Below are 22,574 nucleotides of genomic sequence, written 5' to 3'. Positions count from 1 at the left end.
GAGATACTCTCCTCGATATCATGGAGGGCAGTTTGAGTATAATCGTTTAAAGTCTCCACATGCCACATTACATCTTCCAAACCAATCTGTGGGATAATCAGCGAAGCCAGGTGATCGTACCAACGAAACACGGATCATCCCCATCTATGTTTGAGATTGGGGAGGCTTGCTGGCTGCTTTATATCCATCTCTAGTACATCTTCCTATCCAGCCTGGGGCCAAAGATTGTGCCTCTATGGTGTCATGTAAGGTCACCACAGCTATCCAGCTTTGTGTTCTCCTTGTTCCATAAAGGAACTCCCATCTGTGAACATGGTGAGGTCTGAGTTGGACAGGGGAAGGTTCTGAAGGTCCTTCGGGCTGAGTAATTTATAGCTAGGACTTGTCGGCAGTCATGTTCAGGATTTCCCTCTCATTCCTCTGGGAGGAAGGTAGCTGGGTTTAAATTAGAGCAAGTCCTTATTTGAGTTACAGGTCCTTCTAAAAGTAGGGTTTGATATTTTAGAAGGCAATTGTCTGAGAGCCATAGTTCTCCTTTTGTATTTAAAATTCCTGAGAGATCATGTAAGGTGTAGACTATAAGGTCTCTTCCCAGGGTGATTTTAATTGTCTCAGGGACTAACAAGGCCACCGTTGCTCCTGCCCTCAAACAGTGAGGCCATCCTGGAGACACTAGGTCAAGCTCCTTACTGACATAAGCTACTGGCCGTTGAGCTGGTCCCTTCTTTTGTGTGACCACTCCTAGGGTTATTGCTCCTCTCTCAGTGACAAATAGGTTGAATTTTTCTTCAGGGAGTAAGCTGAGGGCAGGGGCTTGGAGTAAGGCCCCTTTCAATGCCTTAAAGGCCTTAATCTGTTCTGGTTCCCACATGAGGGAAGTCGTTCCTTGGCCTAGTGTCTCTTTGAGGAGGCTGTAGAGAGGCTTAGCTATCTCCCCACATCCAGGGATATCCAGGGATCCAAGGCCTACAGTATCCAGTCATCCCTAGGAAGCCTCTAAGTTGTCTTATGGTTTGAGGTAGAAGATACTGACCTATGGTGGTTATTCTTTCTGGTCCTAGCTTGCGAGTTCCTTGAGACAGCTGTAATCCTAAATATTGAACTTGTTTTTGGCATAATTGAGCTTTTTTTCTTTGAGACTTTATAACCCTTATCAGCTAAGAAGTTTAAAAGTTCTTTAGTGGCTTCCTGACATTCCTTTTGAGTAGAGGCCACAAAAGTAGTTGACTACATATTGCAGGACAGTCAGAGATGTTTATCTCTGAACTCTGTTAAATCCTTAGCTAGGGTTTGGACAAACAAATGAGGGCTATCTCTAAACCCTTGGGGCAATACTGTCCAAGTTAGTTGAGATCCGCTATCTGGTTCCTCAAAGGCAAACAGATATTGTGATTGGGAGTCTAAGGGTATACAGAAAAGGGCATCCTTAAATCTAACACAGTAAACCAAGCAGAGGCTGCTGGACTCTCAGATAACACGGTGTATGGATTAGGAACCATAGGGTGGAGAGGAACAGCTGCTTCGTTAATTATTCTCAGGTCCTGTACTAGTCGCCATTCCTCTTTGGGTTTCTGAATTCCTAAAATGGGGGTGTTACATGGGCTGTTGCAGGACACTAGAAGTTTCTGTCTTTTAAGGTTCTGAATGCTCTTCAATAAGCCCCTTTTTGCCTCTGTGCATAGGGGACATGGTCTCTGATGTGGAAAGACAGAAGGGTCTTTTAAGACTATTTTGATTGGAACTGCACTTTTTGCCCCTCCAATTTTGCCTTCAGTAGCCCACACTTCAGGGTTTATACATAATGGTTCTCTCCGTCCTGAATTCATTGTAAAGGACATCCGAAGTTTTGAAAGTAAGTCCCTTCCCAATAAAGGGGTAGGACATTCTGGGACTATCAGAAATGCATGAGAAAACATCACCCCGTCCCACTCACAACTCGGTGGGGGAGTAAACTTTCTGGTGATTGGCCGTCCAGACACCCCTTGTATGGTTACAGCATTAGAGGACAGAGGTCCGGGGTAAGAGGTGAGCACAGAATAACTGGCGTCAGTGTCTAAGAGGAAGTTGACCTCTTGCCTCCCCACGGAGAAGCATACCCAGGGCTCACCTGCGGTGATAGGAGTCACAGGAGCCAGAGTTGAACCCGGGCCTGTCAGGCCTGTGTGGAGGAGTCTGGCTTCTTGGACCTACACCCCTGAGGACAGTCACTCCTCCAGTGATTGCCTTGACATTGAGGGCAGGGCTTTTGGGGTGGTTGCTTGGCTATCGGGCAATCCCTTTTGAAATGTCCTTCCTTTCCACCATGGGATCAAGTCCCTTTTGTGGATTGAGGAGCATTTCGTCTTCCTCCTGCACCCTGGGAACCTACTCCTCTAAGAGCCAGAACCAGCGTTTCAGTCCTTTTTCTGTCTCTGAGCTCTTTCTCCTTCTTTTCCTCTTGATCTCTATTATAAAAAAACCGAAGTAGCAAGTCGGAGGATGTTATCTAAGATGGATCAGGGCCGTCTGCCGATTTTTGTAACTTCCTCTGAATGTCTGGGGCTGACTGAGTGATAAATTTGCCCGTTTTTAGTAGGTGGCCCTCTGTGGACTCAGGATCCACGGTGGTGTGTTTTCTCATGGCCTCTCTGAGTTTCTCCATGAAAACAGCAGGGCTTTCCTGGGGTCCCTGAATGCTTTCTGAGACCTTAGAAGAGTTAATGGGCTTTTGCTTGATTCTCCCGAGGGCCTCCAGGACCAACACTTGGAAATGGCTAATTTTCCAAGCATCTTTCCACACTGTGGACCCCACACCTGAGGCAGGGCCTGGGTGCTGTGACCCACTGCCCTTGGGGGACCTCAGGACAGGAGATACCATGAGGCTGCCCCTGGGGGGCTTGGGGACACATGTTTAGATGCTTCTTTGCCAGAGGAAAGGTTGGCTGTGTCCTGTCACAGGTCGAATGTGAGGGGTCCGCAGAAGCTACTGTAGGGCAGGAATGTCAGAGGTGAACTGAGGGACGGTGACAGCGTGACCTCGCAGCTCATCCTAGTGTGGGTGGACAGCCGGGGCTGAGTGTGGGCAGGGGGCATGGCTGGAGGTGGGTCACGGGGGCTGCCCGGGAAGCGGGCATCTGCCCTGCGGCCCTTGCCTCTCTCTGCTCCCGGCTGTCACCAGCTGAGCAGCCTCTCTGCGGGGCCCTGCCACCAGGGTGCGCTGCCTGCGGTGGGCCCAGAGCGGTGGGTCGGCCACCCCGTCTGCGGACTGAGGGCCTGAAATCGTGAGTGCCGTGAAGTCTCCCTCCTCGGGTTGTTCTCCTTGGGTATCTGGTCACAGTGACTAAAAACCTGCCTAACACAGACAGCTCCTTCCCGGTGGGAAAACTGCTCTCCTGACTGTGGGGCTCCGGGCGGAAGAGGCTGAAATCTAGGGGCTAAGAATCAAAGAGGAGGGAGGGCAGGCGGGCAGGCGGGCTGGCCCTCAGGGCCTGGTCCTGCCAGTCTGTCCTCGACTCTGGCTGTGTCGCGTGGCGGGGAGGTGGAGGAGGGTGCACCTCCGCTCCTGATCTGCTGACCCCCGACCCCCTGACCTCCTGACCTCCCGCAGTTGCTAGGCTTTAGTTTTTTTGGTTCTCTGCCCGCCTGGCTTTCCCAGTTTCACTTCATTTCACTGATTTCAGACCCCCCTCTGAATCCCCTCCCTGCTGCTCTTTGCTTTTTGATCCTCTTATTTAGTTTCTTGAGGTGGGGCCCTGCCGCAGTCTGGCTGGGCACAAGACAACCGAGCCGCCACACAGCCTTGTAGGTTCAAACAGCAACCTTTATTCCCGAACTCTCACCGGCACTCTACACACACTTCCCGGGAACACTCCCGAACAGAACACCATGCACGTGGCCTTCTCCCCGGCCTTCTTTCTGGACACACCACACACCAACCGGAATTCCCTCCTCTGGAAATCCCTCCTCCGCACTTCCCCAACCAATGGGAACTCTCCAAAAATCCCCAAGAGAACTCCAAAGTAGCACATGAGAACTATGAAGTAGCAGGCCAAGGCAGACAGCAGGGGTCTAATATGCAATTGAATACCAAGCTTAACATAACCATTATCATCTCAATGGCTTGCTGGCATCACCTCTCAAACACTCTGTTCTGGCAAAAATGCCATGTATAATTCCTACTCAGCTATGGCTCTCAGCATCTCCCCCCTTCTGTTTAATTAAACACCAAGCATGTGGCTTAGGGACCGTGCCTGTCTTAGGTTGTCCAATACTACATATGGTCCTTACCCGTCATCGGATGAGCTGACCTCAAGGCGTCAGCCTTCTGTCTTAGGTTGGTACCACTGCAATTGGATCTTACCCGTCACTGACTACTGGTCCAGCATACAGCCACACCTGTGGATAGGCCTTTGCACCAGTGGGGGGGGGGTGAGGTTCTTTGCCTCACCTCTGTTGGCCCCCAGATTTGGCCTTTGCACCAGTGGGGGGGGGGGTGAGGTTCTTTGCTTCACCTCTGTTGGCCCCCAGATTTGGCCTTTGCACCAGTGTGGGGGGGTGAGGTTCTTTGCCTCACCTCTGTTGGCCCCCAAATTTTAGACCATCACTAGCAGAAGGGAGGAGGATACAGAAATGCCATGACACTAAGCCAATTGACGGCTCCTTTGAAAAACTGTACCACCAGTGACACCATTAGCAAAGATACTCCAGCATTACCACAATTCGCTGCACCAACAGATAGTTCACAATGCATACAAGTGATATATAGTCCAGGCAAGTTCTGCAAGCAGTTCAAAGCAAAGGAATCTATCAATATGTCCATTTCCTCCCAAAGTAAATTGACTCCTTGATTGAGCATCACTTGTTGAGTTACATTATTCATTGATGCATCAGTTTATACAGTTTGTTGTGATAGCTATCGCAGAAGCTGTAGTTTGGTTTTATCTTTGTCTTCACCGGCACTGGGATGAAGATAGGAATTCTGGCAATGATGCTAAAAAAAAATGTAACATTCCAACAGATACTAAGAAAACAATTTTCTGAACAATTTACATTATCCTGAACAGAATTATTAAATATAATGAAAAGGAAAGGTGTAAGTAAACAAATAGATCTGTTAACCTCCCTATTTGTTCACATATTAAAACAATCCTCAACAGCTGTTTACCCAATTTAAATTAAACCATTTAAATCATGTGAATAATAAAAAATATTTGGATCCATTTTTTCATGAGCGCTCCTCATATATGATCTATGGACATACGCACATACAGACATACAACACAAAACACAAGTGTGCACACATAACATACAACACATAAGACAATAGTAAAGGCCTTGTAGCTTTTCACAGGTGAAATCCCCATTGCAATGTTTAAAAACTCCACAGTCAAAAAATAAAACTGATCAGAAAAATATTAACCTAAGTCTGTATGAGCTCAAAAAATAAAATAGAACTTTATGATGTGGGAAAGGGCAGTAATATAATAGATATTGAAAAAGGCATCCTGGTTACCACCTGGGTTTGACTCTTTTTTGGATATCCCATCCTTTTTCCTGTAACTTGCATATGGGTCTGAAGGTATTCCCACAAGCAAGCCCAAAGGTTTTTTACATTTGAAATAGGCTTTAATGGTGTTCATTATTCATTAGCCTCCAGGTGTGGGAGAACCACTGTTGCAGATGTAAGAATAGCCAAGCTGGAGCTCTGGATATCAGCTGTTGTGGATTTGAGTCAAATCATCTTCTTTTTGGTCTGTAGAAATCATTTTGGTTAGTCTTTCTGGAATCCAAATCAGCTGCTATTCTCCCTGTGGAAACACACAAACAGAACCCCGACTCCACACAATCACTGGGTCAGGACCTTTCCATTGTCCTGTTAGAATATTCTTCCAAAGTACCTTGGGCTTATGTACATTTTTTGGACACATATGCCTTTCTGCAGCACTAAGCCCTAATGAATCCAAATTTAAAAAGTTTAGAGTAAAAAGGGTTATTTTAAGTTTATCTTTCGGGGATATATACCCCTTTCCAATTCCCTCTTTTTGCTTTAATAAGTACATTTTAATAGTTTGATGAGCTCTTTCAACCATGCCTTGTCCCTGTGGATTGTATGAGATTCCTGTTATATGAGTAATGCCAAATGATGAGCAAAATTGTTTAAAAGAGGTAGAAGTATAACCAGGACCAGTTTTTAACTGTTTTTAACTGTTTTGGAACACCCACAATGGCAAAATTTTGTAAGCAATGAGCTATAATATCTTTAGTTTTTTCTCTGGCATGAAGGGAGCCCATCAAAAATCTGGAAGAAGTATCAACTGTAACATGCAAATATTTTAATTTTCCAAATTGTGGCAAGTGTGTGACGTCCATATGCCAAATATGGTTAGGTATCAGTCCTCTAGGATTGACTCCAAGATTAACTTGTGGTAAAAAGGTCACACAATTTTGACATTGTTTTATTATTTGTCTAGCTTGTTCCTTAGTTATTTTAAAACGCTTTTGTAAAGTATTAGCATTGACATGGAAACTTTTATGAAAATTTATAGCTTCTTCTATTGTGGAGAAAATATGTATGTCATGTGTAGTTTTATCTACTAAATCATTGCCCAAACTAAGGGCTCCAGGCAATCCTGTATGTGCCTTGATATGTCCTATAAAGAATGGATCTTTTCTGTCCCAGATTGGACTTTGTATAGTGGAAAACAAAGAGAAAACAGTGGAGGAAGGGGAAATCCTACCAGCATCTTCAACGGATACTATAGCTATCAGAAAATAAATTACTCTCTATCAGAAAATAAATTAAATACAGAATCTTTAAACATCACAAAAGCTTATAATACTGCATTAAGCTCTACCTTTTGAGCTGATTTTTTGGGTACTAAAAATGTGAAAGTTTGATCAGGTGTAACTATTGCTGCTGTACCATTATTTGACCCATCAGTGAATATATTTGGAGCATTCATGATAGGTGTTTTTCTTGTCAGTTTTGGAAAAACTACAGGATTTGAAGACCAAAAAGACAACAAAGGATTAGATGGTAAGTGGTTATCAAATGAAACATTAGATTTGCACATGATTATTGCCCAAGTATTTAACTCATTAGCTAACTCATCAATTTGATCCATGGTATATGGAGTAATAATTTTATTGGGAGAAATTCCAAATACTCCCTTTGCTGCTTTTATTCCTTTGAGTATTAATTGTCCTACAGCCTCAGGATACCTAGTAAGAATAGTGTTAGGAGAATAAGATAAATGTATCCACAATAATGGACCTTCTTGCCAAAATTCTCCTATAGGAATATTTTTTGTTGGTATTACAATAAATAATAAAGGCAAACTTATATCAATTCTATCCAAATGCATATTTTCCATATATGTTTCAATAATTTTTAATGCCTTTCTTGCTTCAGGCGTTAAACATTCAGGGTGAATTTGGATCTGATGGAACTTTTAGGATATCAAATAAAGGTCCCAACTCTCCTGTTGGTATGCCTAGATAAGGCCTTATCCAATTTATGTCTCCTAATAACTTTTGAAAGTCATTAAGTGATTTGAATTGATCTACTCGCATTTGAATTTTTGGTGGAAGGATCATGGTTGAGGATAATAGAACTCCTAAATAATTAATTGGAAGATTTAATTGTACTTTATCTATTCTATCTCTAGATTATAATTTTTTAATAAGTTTGTAAGTGTGGCATAACATTCTAGCAATGTGTTTTTATCTTTATGTGCCAATAACACATCATCCATATAGTGAAATATTTGTAGTTCAGGATTTTGATTTCTAAGTGGCTGGATTGGTTTGTTAACATAAATTTGACACATAGTTGGGCTGTTAGCCATCCCTTGAGGGAGTACTTTCCATTCATATCTCTGATCAGAACCTTCATGATTCAGTGCAGGGATAATAAATGCAAAACTTGGACTATCCTCAGGATGAATTGGAATTGAAAAAAAACGATCTTTAATATCTATAGCTAAAACAAAGTTTTTGGCAAAGCAGACAATTGGGGAATCCCCGATTGAGCAGGTCCCATAATAACCATCTCATTATTAATGGCTCTTAAATCTTGCAATAATCTCTATTTACCAGATTTCTTTCTGATGACAAAAATGGGAGTATTATGGGGAGATACGGAAGGTTGTATATGTCCCTCCGCTAATTGTTGTTTGACCAGGTCATAGGCTACTTGTATCTTTTCTTTAGTCAGGGGCCACTGAGGAACCCATACTGGTCTTTCTGATTTCCAAGTAATTTTTATTGTCTCAGTGACCCCCTTCTGAAAACCCAATCCATGTCTATTTATTCCTTGATCTATTTGAATTGGTGCTGTTATACCTTGTTCTTGTTTTCCTAATCTTTTTTCTTTCCTAAAACTTGTCTAACCCTAATAGTGGGCACATTAGGATTGATGTTATTTGTTAATGTCAAACTAATTGATCTAGGACATCTCGTCCCCCTAAATTTATAGGAAGATGATCCAATACATATGGCTGTATAGTTCCTTCACATCCTTCAGGATCCTTCCAATCTAATACCATTGCACTTCTATGGGGATTAGTTGCCACTCCTAGGCCTCTAAGCGTTTGAGTGGCCTGTTGTAATGGCCAATGTTTTGGCCATTCTTGACAAGAGATGATGCTAAGGTCAGCACCTGTGTCCAGTAGCCCATTAAATTCATGTCCTTGAATATTTAGTTTTAGCATTGGGTGAGAATCTAAATTTAAAGACAGCATAGCCCAATCTACACCTGTGGAGCCTAATCCCCTGGAACCTCTTTCTACAGTACGACTGGAAAATTTATCATGCAGGCTGGGTATTATTAATAACTGTTCTATTCTATCTCCTGGTGAGATTACTGATATACCTCTTGGAGAACTAGCTATAATTTTTATTTCACCTTTATAATCAGGATCAATTACCCCAGGACTTATCATAAGTCCTTTTAGAGTAGAAAAACTGCGTCCCAATAATAAGCCTACTGTTCCTTGGGGAAGAGGTCCTTTTACTCCTGTGGGAAGGATTTGAACTCCCATCTCTGGAGTTAGCACTGCTCTGGTGGAGGCACAGATGTCCAACCCTGTGCTCCCTCTAGTTTGTCTGATGAGGGATTTAATGGATAATGTGTCCTGGGCACTATCTTGATGGTGTTGCTGGGTTCCTCCATTGCCCCATATATTTGTGGTTGTGGGCCCTGGAGCTTGGGCCCCCAAGTCCATTTTTTGGGCAATGGAGCCTGATGCTTTTCTCCACGATATCATGGGTAAACACCTGGTCTTTGTCTGTTTTTTGTTAACGGAGTACCCTCTATGGTGGTTTGAGAACAGCATTCATTAGCCCATTGTCTCCCTCTATGGCATCGTGGGCAAATACCCGGTATTCTACCCCTTTGATACCTAGCTTTGTTAAACCCTCCTCCTATGGGGCAACTCCTTTTAAAATGTCCTGTTTGTTCACAATTGTAGCATGTTTTTGGCCTGGCATCTAAAGCCTGTTTTACTGCAGTTGCCAGGACTTGCCCTTGTTCATTAATGTCTCTACATAATTTAATATATGTGTTTAAATCTCCATGTTTCCATGGTCTAATGCCTCCTTACACCATCTGTTTGCTTGTTCAAAGGCTAGCTGTTTAATTAATGGCATTGCTTGCTTTGTATCCCCAAGAACTCTGGTAGCTCTTTGAATAAGCCTATCTACAAATTCAGTGAAAGGTTCATTAGCTCCTTGTATTACCTTAGATAATTGGCCTTGTAAATCTCCATGTCCTTGTAAAGTCTTCCATGCCCTATTGCATCTGCAGCAATTTGTGAATATACACCAGGATCATATGCAATTTGTTGCTGCTGATCCTCATAAGGTCCTTTTCCTAACAACATATCTAGATTTCTCTCAGGATAACCAGCTGCTGCATTTTGCCTAGCTGTCTCCGTGCAAAATTCCTCATTGGCAACCTTCCATAACAGGTATTGTCCTTCATTTAGCACAGTTTTACACATACTAGTCCAATCTGCTGGCATCATTTCCAAGTTGTTAATGGACTCGATCATGTTTACAGTGAAGGGTGCTTGGGGACCATAAGTTGTTACAGCCTCTTTTAGCTGCTTCACTATTTTGAAATCTAAAACATGGTGAATTCACTGCCCTCCTGCCTGTTCAAATACAGAGCATGCTAATCTTTGAGGTCCTGTCTCGGGATCCCATCTATCAGCTACGGGGGTTGAGGGCCCCATAGGTGGAGCTGTTGGTTGGACACTTACGCCCTCTGGTGATAGAAAGGTGTTAGTAGCAGCCTCCTGTTGTAACTTTTCCCCTGATCGCCTTTTTTGCTCTAAACTTTCTTCCCCTTTCTGACTATCTTGAGAGACCTCCTCTTTTTCCTGATCTAATATGTCTTCTACCATAATCTGAACTGAAAGGTTTGGACTATGCAAACAAAATCGTATCATCATCCACAATGGCAATGTGCCAACTGGCAGAGTTCCTGGGTTTTTCTTTTCCCTGTCCCTTAAATCTTCACCATGATGGTTCCATTGTGATATATTTAACAACTCCTCCTTAAAAAGCCATGGGCTACATTTTTGTATTGTATCAACGTATGCCCTGACTCTTTTTGGTTTTACTGGGGTGCCTCCTTCCTCTAACAATTTACTTAACATTCTTTCTGTTTGTTTTTTGCTAATTTCTGACCCCATATTTCTGCTACAAGGATAATGCAACTCAAACAGATAACTCAAAACAAAACCGAAGCAAAACAAAACAATGTATATTCGTGGTCTATCTCTATCTCTTCCTCAGGGCTGAACATCTTCAAACCTTGAGGCAACCATTTTTCCCACTTTGCCTGAGAAAGTTCTAGGGATAGGCAGCTTGAAACAAAAACAAAATAAATCAAAGCAAGAACACATTGTTTTTTGAAATGGTCACCCATTCTCTTGCCTTCCCTCAGGGGCGAGCAATTTACCTTATCACTTACCCTCAGGCATTCCCCCGCATGGACCACCAAAGAGGCCGGGAGAAGGCAGCGTGCGTGGCGTTCGGGAGTGTTCCCGGGAAGTGTGTGTAGAGTGCTGGTGAGAGTTTGGGAATAAAGGTTGCTGTTTGAACCTACAAGGCTGTGTGGCGGCTCGGTTGTCTTGTGCCCAGCCAGACTGCGGCAGGGCCCAAGTGACCCACCTCCAGCCATGCCCCCCTGCCCACACTCAGCCCCGGCTGTCCACCCACACTAGGATGAGCTGCCGAGGTCACACTGTCACTGTCCCTCAGTTCACCTCTGAACATTCCTGCCCTACAGCAGCTTCTGGGGACCCCTCACATTCGACCTGTGACAGGACACAGCCAACCTTTCCTCTAGCAGGAGACCTTCCCTTCTTCCTAGAGGGTTCAGTGCCAGGGCCTGCCTCCCGGCCTTGGCTGCACCCTGCCTCAGCTGTTCCCCACGTCTGCTCCTGCCCCCCTCCCCTCCCTCATCCTCCTCCCTCCTCTCCCTCCCCCTCCCTCCCCCTTCTCTTCTCTCACTCCCTCCCCTCCCTCCTACACCCCTCCCTTTTTTCTTTGGGACAGGCTCTCACTGAGTTGCTCAGGTTGGCCTCAAACTTGTGATCCACCTGCCTCGGCCTCCTAAGAGGCTGGAATCACAGGCGTGGCCCCACACCTGGCTTCCTCCACATATTTTGGCATAAGTTTTCATTTTCACTCAGTTTGATGTGCTTTTGTTTCCTCAGGACTTCCTCCTTCACCCATGAGTTATTTAGAAGTGTGCTCTTTAACTCATTACAATGTACCCATAGATTTTCTTGTCATTGATTTCTAATTTGATTCCACTGCAGTCAGAGAACATGCTCTGGTGTGGTTTCTTGTATGGCCTGGGGTCTGGGCTGTCTTGGTGACGTCCCCTCAGTGTTAAAGACGGCTTGTGTCTGGATGCTGCCAGGTGGAGTTGTGCATGTCAGTCAGATCTTGTTGGTTAATGCATGGTTCCCATCTCTGTGTCCTTGCTGATTTTAGGTCTGGCGTTCTATCTCATCCATCAAATGCTGAGGGCAGATGTGACAGTTCAGCTTGGGTTTGTCTATTTGTTTTTTGGCCTCTGCGGGTTTGCTCCACGTAGTCTGACGCTCTAGTGTTTGGTATGTACCATTCAGGATTGCCATGTCTTCTGGTAGGTGTGCCTTTCACCTCCACGCAAGGCTGCTTTGTAGTAGTTCTTCTGCCTTTATTGGAGATACTAACTTTATTTTATGAGTGTCTGTGGAGCTTATCTCTTCTCATTCTTTTTCCCTACCAGGATAGAACTCAGGGGCACTTGACCACTGAGCCACATCCCCAGTCCTTGTATGTATTTTATTTAGACAGGGCCTCACTGAGTTGCTTGGCATAACGCTATTGCTGAGGCTGGCTTTGAACTCACTGTCCTCCTGCCTCAACTTCCCAAGCTGCCAGGATCACAGGTGTGTTCCAACGCTGCCAGGATCACAGGTGTGTTCCAACGCTCCTGGCTTGAGTGTGTCATTTTATTTCAAGTGTGTTTGCAATTGGCTGTTGAAACATGTTTGTGGTGTCTGCTTTAAAATCCTGTGGATGATCTCAGAACCTGATGCATCTTGCTGTTGTCTTGCTCAGGTTGGGATTTTTCTGGTTCTTGGTTTGATGGGTGATTTTTTGCTCACCCTTGATGGTTTGGGTCTGGAGTCTCTGGGCCCTACCTCAGCCTTCTATCTCAGCGAGCGTCTCCCTGCTGAGGTTGGCACCAGGTCCTGGCTTCTTCTTCACCAGAGACTGTGCTTCTAAGATGGTTTACTGTCCGGGCTTCTGGGGCCAGCTTGGTGTGTAGGTGTGCTGCTGGACTTCACTGTTCTTGCTGGTTTGCCCAAGGAGGAGAGCTGGGGCTAGGGGCTCTAGGGCCCTGCCTGGACGGCACTCTCAGGAAGGAGGCCGGGCACCCTGAGGGTGGCAGTTCAGTGCAGTGCAGGCTCTCAGGTGGTCTTTGCCCAGCTGCCTGCCCTGCAGGTGCCCTGCCCGCTCCTTAGCCCACCCTCCGCCTCCTGCCTGGACAGCGAGTGGAAGCTGGATGGTATCTCAGGTCCTGGAGGAGAAGTCAGGTACCCACCTACCAGAAGACCACCTGTCCTCCCACCAGCTGGGACGCTAACTTATAGACTGTGGTGACTCTGAGCCCCAAAGCCAGGGTCCATCTGGGGATTGTGGTGATGACTAAGAACAGTGGCAGTCCTGCCCTGTTGTCCGGCTGGAATACCACCTTCTAAGATGGTGTCCACTTCTGCACGCCCTTCAGTCCCCAGTGGTGGCCTCCACAGAGACAATGGATTGCATCTCATCAGTCTTAAGCCACCAGCCCCTCCTTCCACGACAGCCTCTTGGGCCTCTCCCTGCCCCATCACAAAATCACCCCCAGTGGACCTTTGCCTACCTGGGGCTCCTGTGTTCTGACGAGCAATGTGACCCTTGCTCCCTTCTCCCTGAGAGGGGGGTGGCCCGGGGCTCCTGAATGCTCCTTTGTGGATGAAGACCGATGGCCACATTTGGTCAGGGGTGACCTGGGTGTTGGCGCACCGGGCTCAGCAGAGTCCGGCTCGGTGTTGGTGGCTGCTCAGGGAGCCAGGGGCAGTGCGGGCCCTGGGGGACAACGAGTGGAGCGTGGGGTCTGTCCAGCCAACATCTTCCCACTTTCCCCCTGGTCTGCAGAAAAACTGAAGCAGCCAGAAGTCAGGTCTGAGTCCCTCCCCCCAGCCACAGGCTGCCTGGGGCTGACCTTGAGGGCCATTGCCGTGGTGCCAGCTGGGATAGGGCCATCTCCCCTCCCTGGCCCTGTCCTTCCCTTGCTGTCTCCATGGCCATGACTGCTACCAGAGGCCCGTGGACACAGCTCAGCCACACATCCTGGGCCCCAGAGGGAGCCCACCAGCTGTCCCAGCTCTCCGCCCCGAGTGTCAATACTGTCCACCAAGGTACCCCCTGGCTTGGCCAAACCCTCCTCTGCATTCGGATGAGGCATGATTCCTTCAGTTCTCCGCTGGTGTCTGGGCACTATCCTGGTACCCCTCCAGGCTGTGCAGGCTTGGGTTCAGATGTCCACTTCAGTCCATGGGTCGTAGTTGTACATGGACATCAGAGTGGGAGGAAGAAATGGACCCGGGCCTGCACCCGCTCTGAGGAGCTTCTGCCATGTTTTCAGGAGCCTTGGGCAGGGGTTGGGCGCTGCCCCCCGCTGCCCGGCTCATATGTGGCAGCGCCACGAACCCTGCAGATCAGACTGAACCCTGCATCACCCCAGAGCTGGGCCCAGGGCACGTCCCAGGTAAGGCCAAGGTAGGGCACGGGCCAGGGACAAGTCCTGTGAGGGCCAGGGCATTCCAGAAACAGGTTCCAGATTCAGGAGGCAAATCCACGGGTGGCTTATTTTCCTGCAGGTCTGGTTGATTTGGTTGTTTTAAAGGATCCAGGACAGTGTTCAGAGGCACTGATCCCTGAGCAGGAGTGGCCCTTGTCCCCTGAACCCAGCCCTGTGGCTCCCACAGGTGTGACGATGAGTTGCGTGGCAGTAGACGGAGCAGGGGGCTGGGATGCTCTGCCTGTGCCCAGCAGGGGAACCCCAGGGCTTGCCACCCTCTGGAGTCGGGCAGGCTGGAGTTAAAGTGGGGGTGTCCACACGCCAGCATGCAGGTGGGAGTGCGCTGCCACCTCGGCCTGGGCTCGTCAACCTCAGGCCCTGTCCTGACTCAGGGCAGGCAGTGGCTCCCTGACAGGACCCAGAACTAGGAGAGGAAGCTGCCTAGCTCCTGGGGCCACAGAGAGGCTGGTGGGGACGGGGACCCTTGAGTCCACTGTGAACACAGCTGGGTCCCCAGTCTTCTGGACGAGGTGCTCCTCTCAACGCAGGCACTCATGGACCTGAGGCCAGATGGAAGGGGTCACCAGTGCCCCTGCTGCAGGGGCAGAGATGGCTCCAGGAGGTGCCCAACCTGGCCCTGGCCCCAGGAAGCACAGTCTTGGGGGTTGGACTGGATTCAAGCCCCCCTCCTGCTGCCCTGGGGCAAGGGGACCACAGGGCTGCCAGAACCAGTGAGGGCACGGGCAGGCAGGCTGACCGGCCCAGGGCTCAGGGCGCATGGCAGGAGACTGACCTGATTTGGACGTGTGTCTGAGGCTCCTTTCTTATCAGCCAAAACCCTGAGCAACTCCTTCACCAACTGCCCCTGCCACTGGGAGAGGCAGGTGACCAGTGGAGCTGTCCAGTCCCAGGAGGTCAGCAGCCTGCAGCAGCCCAGCCCAGCCCCCAAGAGGCTTTGCTCAGCCATTTGACCTGGGGCTGCCTGTCTGGTCAGCTTGTTGCCCCATAGACCTTGGGCAAGAGCTCCCAGGGGACAGGGAACCTCCTAAACCCCATTCCCCACCCCAAGGCACCAGGGAACACCCCACAGTGAATCATGTCCCATTGGGAAGCACCTGGATCTGCTCCCAGCCCTGCCCCCCCCACTCTGGCCTGCCCCCCACTCTGCCCTGCCCTGGAGCCACTCAGGGTCACCGAGCCCTGCTGGTGAACCACTGTGTTCAGGGCCATCTCCTGGCTGCCCTAGGGAAAGACATTCTCAGAGGAAGGGCTGTTGGCTGCTATGGCCATGGGGTGCCATGTCCCTGCCAACCGAGCTGCTCTGTCCCCACTCCAGAGGAGAGCTCTGCATGCCACCTGTGCTAGCCAGGGCAGCCTACATGGCCCAGATGTCGCGGTGGCACGGAGGTGTGGTGTGTGTGGATTCAAGGTGAGCTGGGCCTGCCCTGAGCCCACCCTCAGGTGACTTTGGAGCAGCTGCTCTCTCAGGGACTGTCATCTAAGGCCCCTCCTGCCCCAAGAGTGAGACAGGAACTCTGAATTTGGGGTCAGGTGGTTGGAGGGAACAACTTCCTTTATCATTTGGGGGATGAAGAGGTCCCCAATACTATGACTTCATCCTGTGCCCATGTAGATGCCTGAGGCCATCCTGCAACTCCACCCCTGCCAGCCATCCCAGGGTCAAGCACCCTACCTGTCCCCAAAGCTATAGGACGTTGGGACCTCGATGGCCTTTATGCCACAGGACCACCAGAAGCAAGAGACCCTCATGGCTGTGCATGTGGCCTTGTGGGTAAGGAAGGACAAGGCTGTGGGTTGGGGCCTTTTGTCCCCATCCTCTGCCTGGCCTTGGGATGCCGGGAATCCCCCGACTCTTCCCAGGCACAAGGACATTATCCCCCAGGGTGGCCTTCTACTGGGGATAGTGCCACTTATTTCCCTCTAAGTCCAAACAGGAGCCAGGGTGTCCCTGGGGCTGGACGGTTCCTGGTGGGACTACAGTGGGAGGGATCTGGAGCTCGGGCCAGGCTGGCAGCCAGCATCAGCAGCACTTCCCAGGTCTGTCTCTTAGACTCATCAGAGGCCATCCCCGAGGACAGCTATGCCAGGGAGGGGACAGCCCTGCACATCAGCCAAAGAGTAAGAGGAGCCCACAGCAGCCCTAGGATCAGGTGGGCATTGTCACTGCTTCACCCTCTGCCCCTCATGAGGGCGGTGTCTGCCCCACCCCAGACACCGCCATCCCGTGCACCCAGCCTGCACACCACTGTCCCGGCTGAACTCAGCGAGGTGCCTCAGCGGTGCTGGGGGCTCCTGCTTTCTCGCTCCCCTCTCAGCAGTGCATGGCAGGGGCACCCGGGGGCTTTGCTTAGGGGGCTCTCGAAGGTTCAGACAACAGCCAGCATCGGACCCTGACACCACGCAGTCCTGGGGACAAAGGCTGGGCACTTACAAGGTGCATGCTCTGACTGGTGCCCAGCTCTGGGTCCTGTCCCCACCCACTCACTCCCCTCCCCAAGCTACCAGGCCAGTTCAAGGGGACGTAAAGCTCTGGGGCTCCACATCTCCTCCTGGTCCCTGGAAGGGCGGGTGCTGCACCCCCCTAACTCCACCGGTGCCTCCTGGGACCCCTTCTCTCTGGAGAAGAGCTGGGCTTCAGGAAATGAGGTGGAGGCCCCCCCTTTCCCTAAGTGAGATTCCTCCCCTCCCCTCCCCCAGGCAACACGCGGAGACCAGGTGGAGACCAGGCCAGGAGGGTGCCGCAGCATTTATTTGGAGTCAGGGAACTGGTCCAGGGGGCAGGAGCCCGCAGGGGCGGCTCTGTCAGGCAGGGTGCAGATGCTCCGGTGGCCGGCTGGGATCAGCAGCCGATGGCTAAGGTCCCAGACACAGACGGGCTTTGGCGACAGCCTGGGGAGGTGTGAGGGGCAGCACTGAGGACCAGGGGCTGGCCAGGCTCACAGACAGAGAGCTCCCTCCTGGCCCTGGGAACCTGGGGCCGGGTCCCAGGGAGGAGCAGCCAGAGGGCCTAAAGGGCAGCCCTGCTCCAGGGAGGCTGCTCAGGAGCCAGCACCCCCCACCATGGTCCCCCCCAGCTCTGTGCAGGCCGCACATGCTCCGGGCTCAGGGAGGGTTGGCATGTGGCAGAGCCCCGTGGACGCTGATGCCAGAGTTGGAGGCCGGCTGTCGAGACAGAGCTCGGGCCACTCCCTGCCCGGGCCCTGGGTCTTCTCAGCTGGGAGGTGCTCAGAAAGTGAACTGGGGACAGGGGAGGGCTCTCCACCCTGAGAGAGGAGCTGCCAGCCCGGGGTGCAGATGGCCTCCGGAGACTGGACCAGGCAAGCAAGTGACTCCCCTCTTCCCAGAGGAGGCCGCCTTGCCAGCAGCTGGCCTCAGGGAGGAGAATACATGCTCTGTTTTAAGCCACCGAATCCCTTACAGCTCGGCCAGAAGGGCTTGGTTCTATGGCTTAACCCACATTTATCCTCCTGGAGTTCTGAGGTAGGAGGTCCAGAATGGGCCCCCTGGGCTGGCGTCCTGGGTGGGCAGGGCTGGCTCCTCCTCACCAGGCCCCTCGCCCCCCCCACACCCCCTGTGCATCATGTGGCCTCCTCCTCACTGCATCATGGCTCCTTCTGCCCCACATTTCCCATGATGGAGAATGTCCACAGAAGAGTCAGGAGTGACGTCTCAATCCAGAATTTGCACAAAAGCCAACGTGACATTAGTAGACGTGCCCATGACCAGGTGGCCCCTACAGGAGCCTTGCAGTCCCCAAGAGACCAGCCATGACCTGGAGCCTACACATGGCCCAGAGCCCTGGCACAGGCATATGAGATGGACAGGAGGCAACTCTGTCCACCCACTGCCCGGGCCCTGGGGCTTCTCCGCTGGTGAGGTGCTCAGAAAGTAAACTGAGGCCCCTGGAGAGCAGGAGCCGTCCTCCCCTGAGACCCGGAAGGGGACTGAGAGCACGTGCTGGCCCAGCCAGGCCCCTGCTGAGTATGCCCACCTCCGGGCTGCTCGCTGGGCAGAGGGCAGCAGGCGCTGCCTGGGCTGGGCACGGGCAGGGCCTTCCTCCTCTCACCATCTTCTTCCCTCCCTGCCCACGATGACCGCCCTTAACTCATAATAGAAATAGAATCAAGACCCCGAAGGTCACAGACTGCAGCTTTGAAATGCCTGGACCCCGGGGCCTGCTGGCCTGGGGCCCTGCAAGGACATGCTCACGTGCAGAGGCCTCAGGCCACTCACCTCAGCGATGGTGGGCCATGCAGGGATCCGGAGGGGCTGAGAAAAAGCAGGAAGAAGTCACTGTGAGACGAGCCCCCACACCTGCACCCCGCTGGAAATCAGGGGAGCCGGAGCCGCCGGTCATTACCAGTGGGAGAAGGGGCCATGACCCTGGCTTTGTCCATCCCTTCACTCTCCACAAACTCCTGGAACATCTTCACCGCCTCTGGTTTCTTTTCCATGGTGGGGCCTGCAGGGCATGGGGAGTGGGCGAGGAGGCAGACCCAGCCGGGGCTGGGGGCTGGGAGGGCACCTCCCCCCAGGCTGTGCTGACCACTCCCCCTCCCCCCCCTGTGCTGACCCCTCCCCCCCGGCTGTGCTGACCCCTCCCCCGGGGTGCTCTGGCCACTCAGAGGACTTGAGTCTGCTGACCCAGGGTCAGGACTGGGGAGCAGTGCATTGCTACGAGGGGCTTTGGAAGACCCTCTTGGCCAGCCCAGGGCCTGAGCAGAAGAGCCTTGTGGAGGCCGAGGCCCAGGCGCTTTCCTACAGGAAGGGGTCCAACCGCCCCTCCTGGAGGGCAGACACAACACAGAATTCCCTGCACAGGCACGTCCTGGGGCATGGCTGGCCTTGGGGGGCAGCCCTGGACTTGATACCTGGGGCATGAGGTAGGAGGAAGAGGAGCCTGCTCTTGGGGACCCCTCCCCCAGAATCAGCCAGCCCCTCCCGAGCAGGACCGCATCTCCCAGCCTGGCCCATAAAAGCCTTTCCCAAAACCCGAGTCCGGGAGCATGACGGTGCCCCCCACTAGTCCTGGCCGTTGGCTTCTCTGGAGGCCACTGGCTGCCACCTCAGTGGCCTCTCTGTAGGGAGTCCACTCCTCACACCAGCAGCCTGGCCAGTGTCACCCCGTGCCCCTGCAGAGCTGTGCCACCCACGGCCCACCTGCTGTGGACCAGCAAGGGTCAGGACAGTGGGTGCCTCTCAGTGCCACAGGACGGGTGACTGAGGTGGGCCAGCATGGCAGGTCCGCGAGGCCGCGAGTACCTATCAGCATCGTCATGTGCATGGTCTTGTCCTTCATCTTCTCCTGGGTGTGCATGATGTAGTACATCTTCATCCTCGTGGCCCAAATGTGGACGGCCTGCTGCTTCTCTGGGGGGAAGGGCGCGGTCTTGGTGGAGAGGGCAAGAGCGGGTGGTCTCTGCAGTGCCCGATGGTGGCTGCTACCCCCCACCCTGTGCTGGGGCCACGGAGGCCTCTTGCCTGCCTTCTGTGCGGGTTAGAGGGCAGCTGCCTGGACCTGTGGGGCCCTGGACCCCTGCCAGGGCACAGGGAGGAGAACGTGCCTTGTGGGAACATGCCCAAATGCCAGGGAAACGCTGGCCTCCGTCTCATTGGCCAAGGGACAGGGCCGGCCATCTCCCTGCAGCAGAGGCTGAGCCTACAGGCGGGACGGGAGCCCAGGAGGGGCAGGGGCCGGCAATGGGCAGTGGCATGTCCAGGTCTGCGCTGAGCGCCACTCACCGGCCATGAACTTGGTGGGGTCGTCTGTTTTCCACAGTGTGGTCTTCATCTCCTCACAGTGGCCGGAGGGCTGCCTGGAGCGGAAACCGGACGGGGTGAGGTCTGCGCCCTCTCCTCTTAGGTCTCCCATGAAGGAGGAGGGCATGTGGTCCACCTGCTCCTACCCTTTGCTGACCCTGTCCACAGGCACCCACGTCCCTGGCCCGGGCGACAGCAGCACAGGACACATGAGCTCACACACAGGTGTCTCACCCACATGCTGGGCCACCCTGAGACAGCCTGTGGCCCTCCCACACAGGCCCCTCCTGCCGGGCCCAAGTGGGGTCAGTGGTGGGGCCGACAGCCCTGGGCCGGCCACCTCTTTGCACCAATCCTCAGCTCTGCTCTCAGCATCTCAGGAAGCCCCCCGGGGCGGGGGGCGCTGTGCCGGCAGCTCCCAGCCTCTGTGCTTCCTCAGGGTACAGACCTGCCCTGACTGGATGGCAGGGTGGAACTGGCAGGGGCCAACTTTTGCCAACCTGCAGTCCCCAGCTGGCCAGGCTGGGGCTCAGAGGCATTCGCAATTCACCACGGTGTCCTGCTGGCTCCCTGGGCTTCCATTTCTGTTTCTAGATCTGTGCACCAAGCACCTCCCTGGAGGCTGGTGCCACCAAGCTGCACGGGCCTCCTTGGGGCCCCAGACCTGGGGTGGCTGAGGGCACGTCAGGCAGCTCTTGGAGATGCTTGGTCTTGGGCACCACCAGGAAGCACTTGGTGGTAGAGAAGCTCATGAACCTTGTGCCTCCTAGATTTTGGCTGAGCCCAGTGTGAAGCAAGGAGCCACCAGTGACCATGGTTTGAAACCCCAAAGGCCCCAGGGTCTCCACGGACCTCCTAGCAATGAAGGGTACAGCAAACCCAGGCTGCTGAACAGCTTCCCCCGGGAGGGCCTGTGGGACAGGGGCGCAGGAGGCAGGGGAGGCAAGGGAGGCTGGCAGCCTTGTCTTTGAGGCTGTGATGTAAAGGCAGCACGGGCGGCAGGCTGCTGGAAGCTGCCAAGCCAGCGCCCCATGGCTGCAGCCTGATGAAGGCAGGTGAGGGGTGGGAGACACCCCTTCCTTCTGCCCAGCGGGGTGGGCGGGGAGAACCGGAACACCCCTCCAGTCCCACCAGGCACCTACCTGAGTTTTACCTTGATCATCATGCCTTCTTTGGAGAGCTCCATCCAAAAGGGCGGCAGAGAGTGGGTCATTTGTGGTGGCGGGGGGCTGGTCATCATAAGGCCAGGAATTATGGGGCTCCCCATCCAAAGCAGAATGTGCCACTTTCCTACAAGCTGTGGGGACGCCCCAGTGACCAGAGGCCAGGGAGGAGGACACAGCTCCCCACCATGAGCAGCCAACCATCTTGCCCAGGCAAATCTTTGAGGGTGTGGATGTTCACTTGGGCCTCTGCTGCGTAGGAGGGACCGCCTGGGCCAGAGGCCACCCATGAGCCTCAGGCAGAGTGACCCAGTCCCTCAGGGCCAGGGAGAAGCAGAGGCTGCAGAGTGGGAATGCAGGTGGGCAGAGAGGGGCATGTGGTCCCAGGAGGACGGCAGTGTGGCCTGCAGCTGGCCAGCTCCCAAAGAGGCCAGGGGAAGTGGCCTCTTCCAACATCAGCCCAACAGGAGGCATGGGGATCCCAGGAGGCAAGAGCCTGGAGACAGGTGGCATCTGGACATTTGTAGACCCATGTCCTGCTCTAACAATTCTGTGAGTTTTTGAAAGTCACAAAATCTTGACCAAATGTGAATTTTATATGCCCCCAATGTGTTGTCCTGGGAAAATCAAAACTCAGAGACACAGTGTTTCCAACGGGCTGCTTCAGAGCCGGGCCTTAGCAGGGGAAGAGAATGTCCCTGCAAGACGAGGGACACAACAAAGCCCACCTTCACGGGGGACCAGACAGGCTCCAATGGGGCTGGACCTCCCCTAGCTGCCCGCTGCCCACAGGAGTGTGCTTGCCCAACCCTACCCAGTGCCCCTGTCTCTAGTAAGACACCAAGGGCCTCAGCCAACATCCACCTGGGGCTGGGCCGGTCCAGGAGGGTTCCACTCCCCTCCCGGCCTCCCGGGGTGCTTACCTCCTCAGGCTGGGCGGGGAGCAGCTCCATGGCATGCAGGACGGAGGCCAGGCCCAGGGTCAGCAGGAGCCGCTGCATGGTGGCCGTGCTCTTGCTCTGTGCCCTCCTCTGCTGCCTGGACGCTCTGGTGCCCATTTATCCCCCGCCCTGGGCTGGCCTGGCAACAGGGTCATTTCCATCTCACTTGCTTTTCACAATGGCCACTGAATGTCACCGTGAGGTGGGGCCTCACGTCACTGCGGGAACCTGGTGACTACACACCGCACGTCAGGTGCATGCCCTCGGCAGCCTGTTTTCAGAGAGCTCTTCCCAAGGGAGGGGTCACCCAGCGAGAGGGTGAAAACACCCAGCAACCAGGACCCTTCCTCCCCCTGG

General features: G+C 52.3%; 1 protein-coding gene across 1 annotated transcript; it reads right to left on the bottom strand.

The window, feature by feature from the left end:
* Nucleotides 1-18,587: 18,587 nt before the first annotated feature.
* LOC113187667 (lipocalin-1) lies at nucleotides 18,588-22,277 on the bottom strand. Its single transcript, XM_077797367.1, has 6 exons — nucleotides 22,200-22,277; nucleotides 21,256-21,410; nucleotides 20,096-20,169; nucleotides 19,616-19,723; nucleotides 18,714-18,815; nucleotides 18,588-18,622 (listed from the first exon to the last, which is right to left on the bottom strand). The coding sequence occupies exons 1-6, from the start codon at nucleotides 22,275-22,277 to the stop codon at nucleotides 18,588-18,590; spliced, it is 552 nt and encodes a 183-aa protein (XP_077653493.1).
* Between the last annotated feature and the right edge of the window lie 297 nt (nucleotides 22,278-22,574).

Source organism: Urocitellus parryii, chromosome 4 (genome assembly GCF_045843805.1).
Source record: "Urocitellus parryii isolate mUroPar1 chromosome 4, mUroPar1.hap1, whole genome shotgun sequence".
Classification (NCBI taxonomy): Eukaryota; Metazoa; Chordata; class Mammalia; order Rodentia; family Sciuridae; genus Urocitellus; species Urocitellus parryii.
This window is presented reverse-complemented; position numbering and strand designations above follow the sequence as displayed.

Coding starts and splice junctions, on each gene's coding strand:
- LOC113187667 (XM_077797367.1), bottom strand. CDS start 22,277: ATGCAGCGGCTCCTGCTGACCCTGGGCCTGGCCTCCGTCCTGCATGCC. Junction 20,170..21,255: donor ATGATCAAGGTAAAACTCAG/GTAGGTGCCTGG, acceptor TTTCCGCTCCAG/GCAGCCCTCCGGCCACTGTG. Junction 18,623..18,713: donor CATGGCCCCTTCTCCCACTG/GTAATGACCGGC, acceptor GCTTTTTCTCAG/CCCCTCCGGATCCCTGCATG.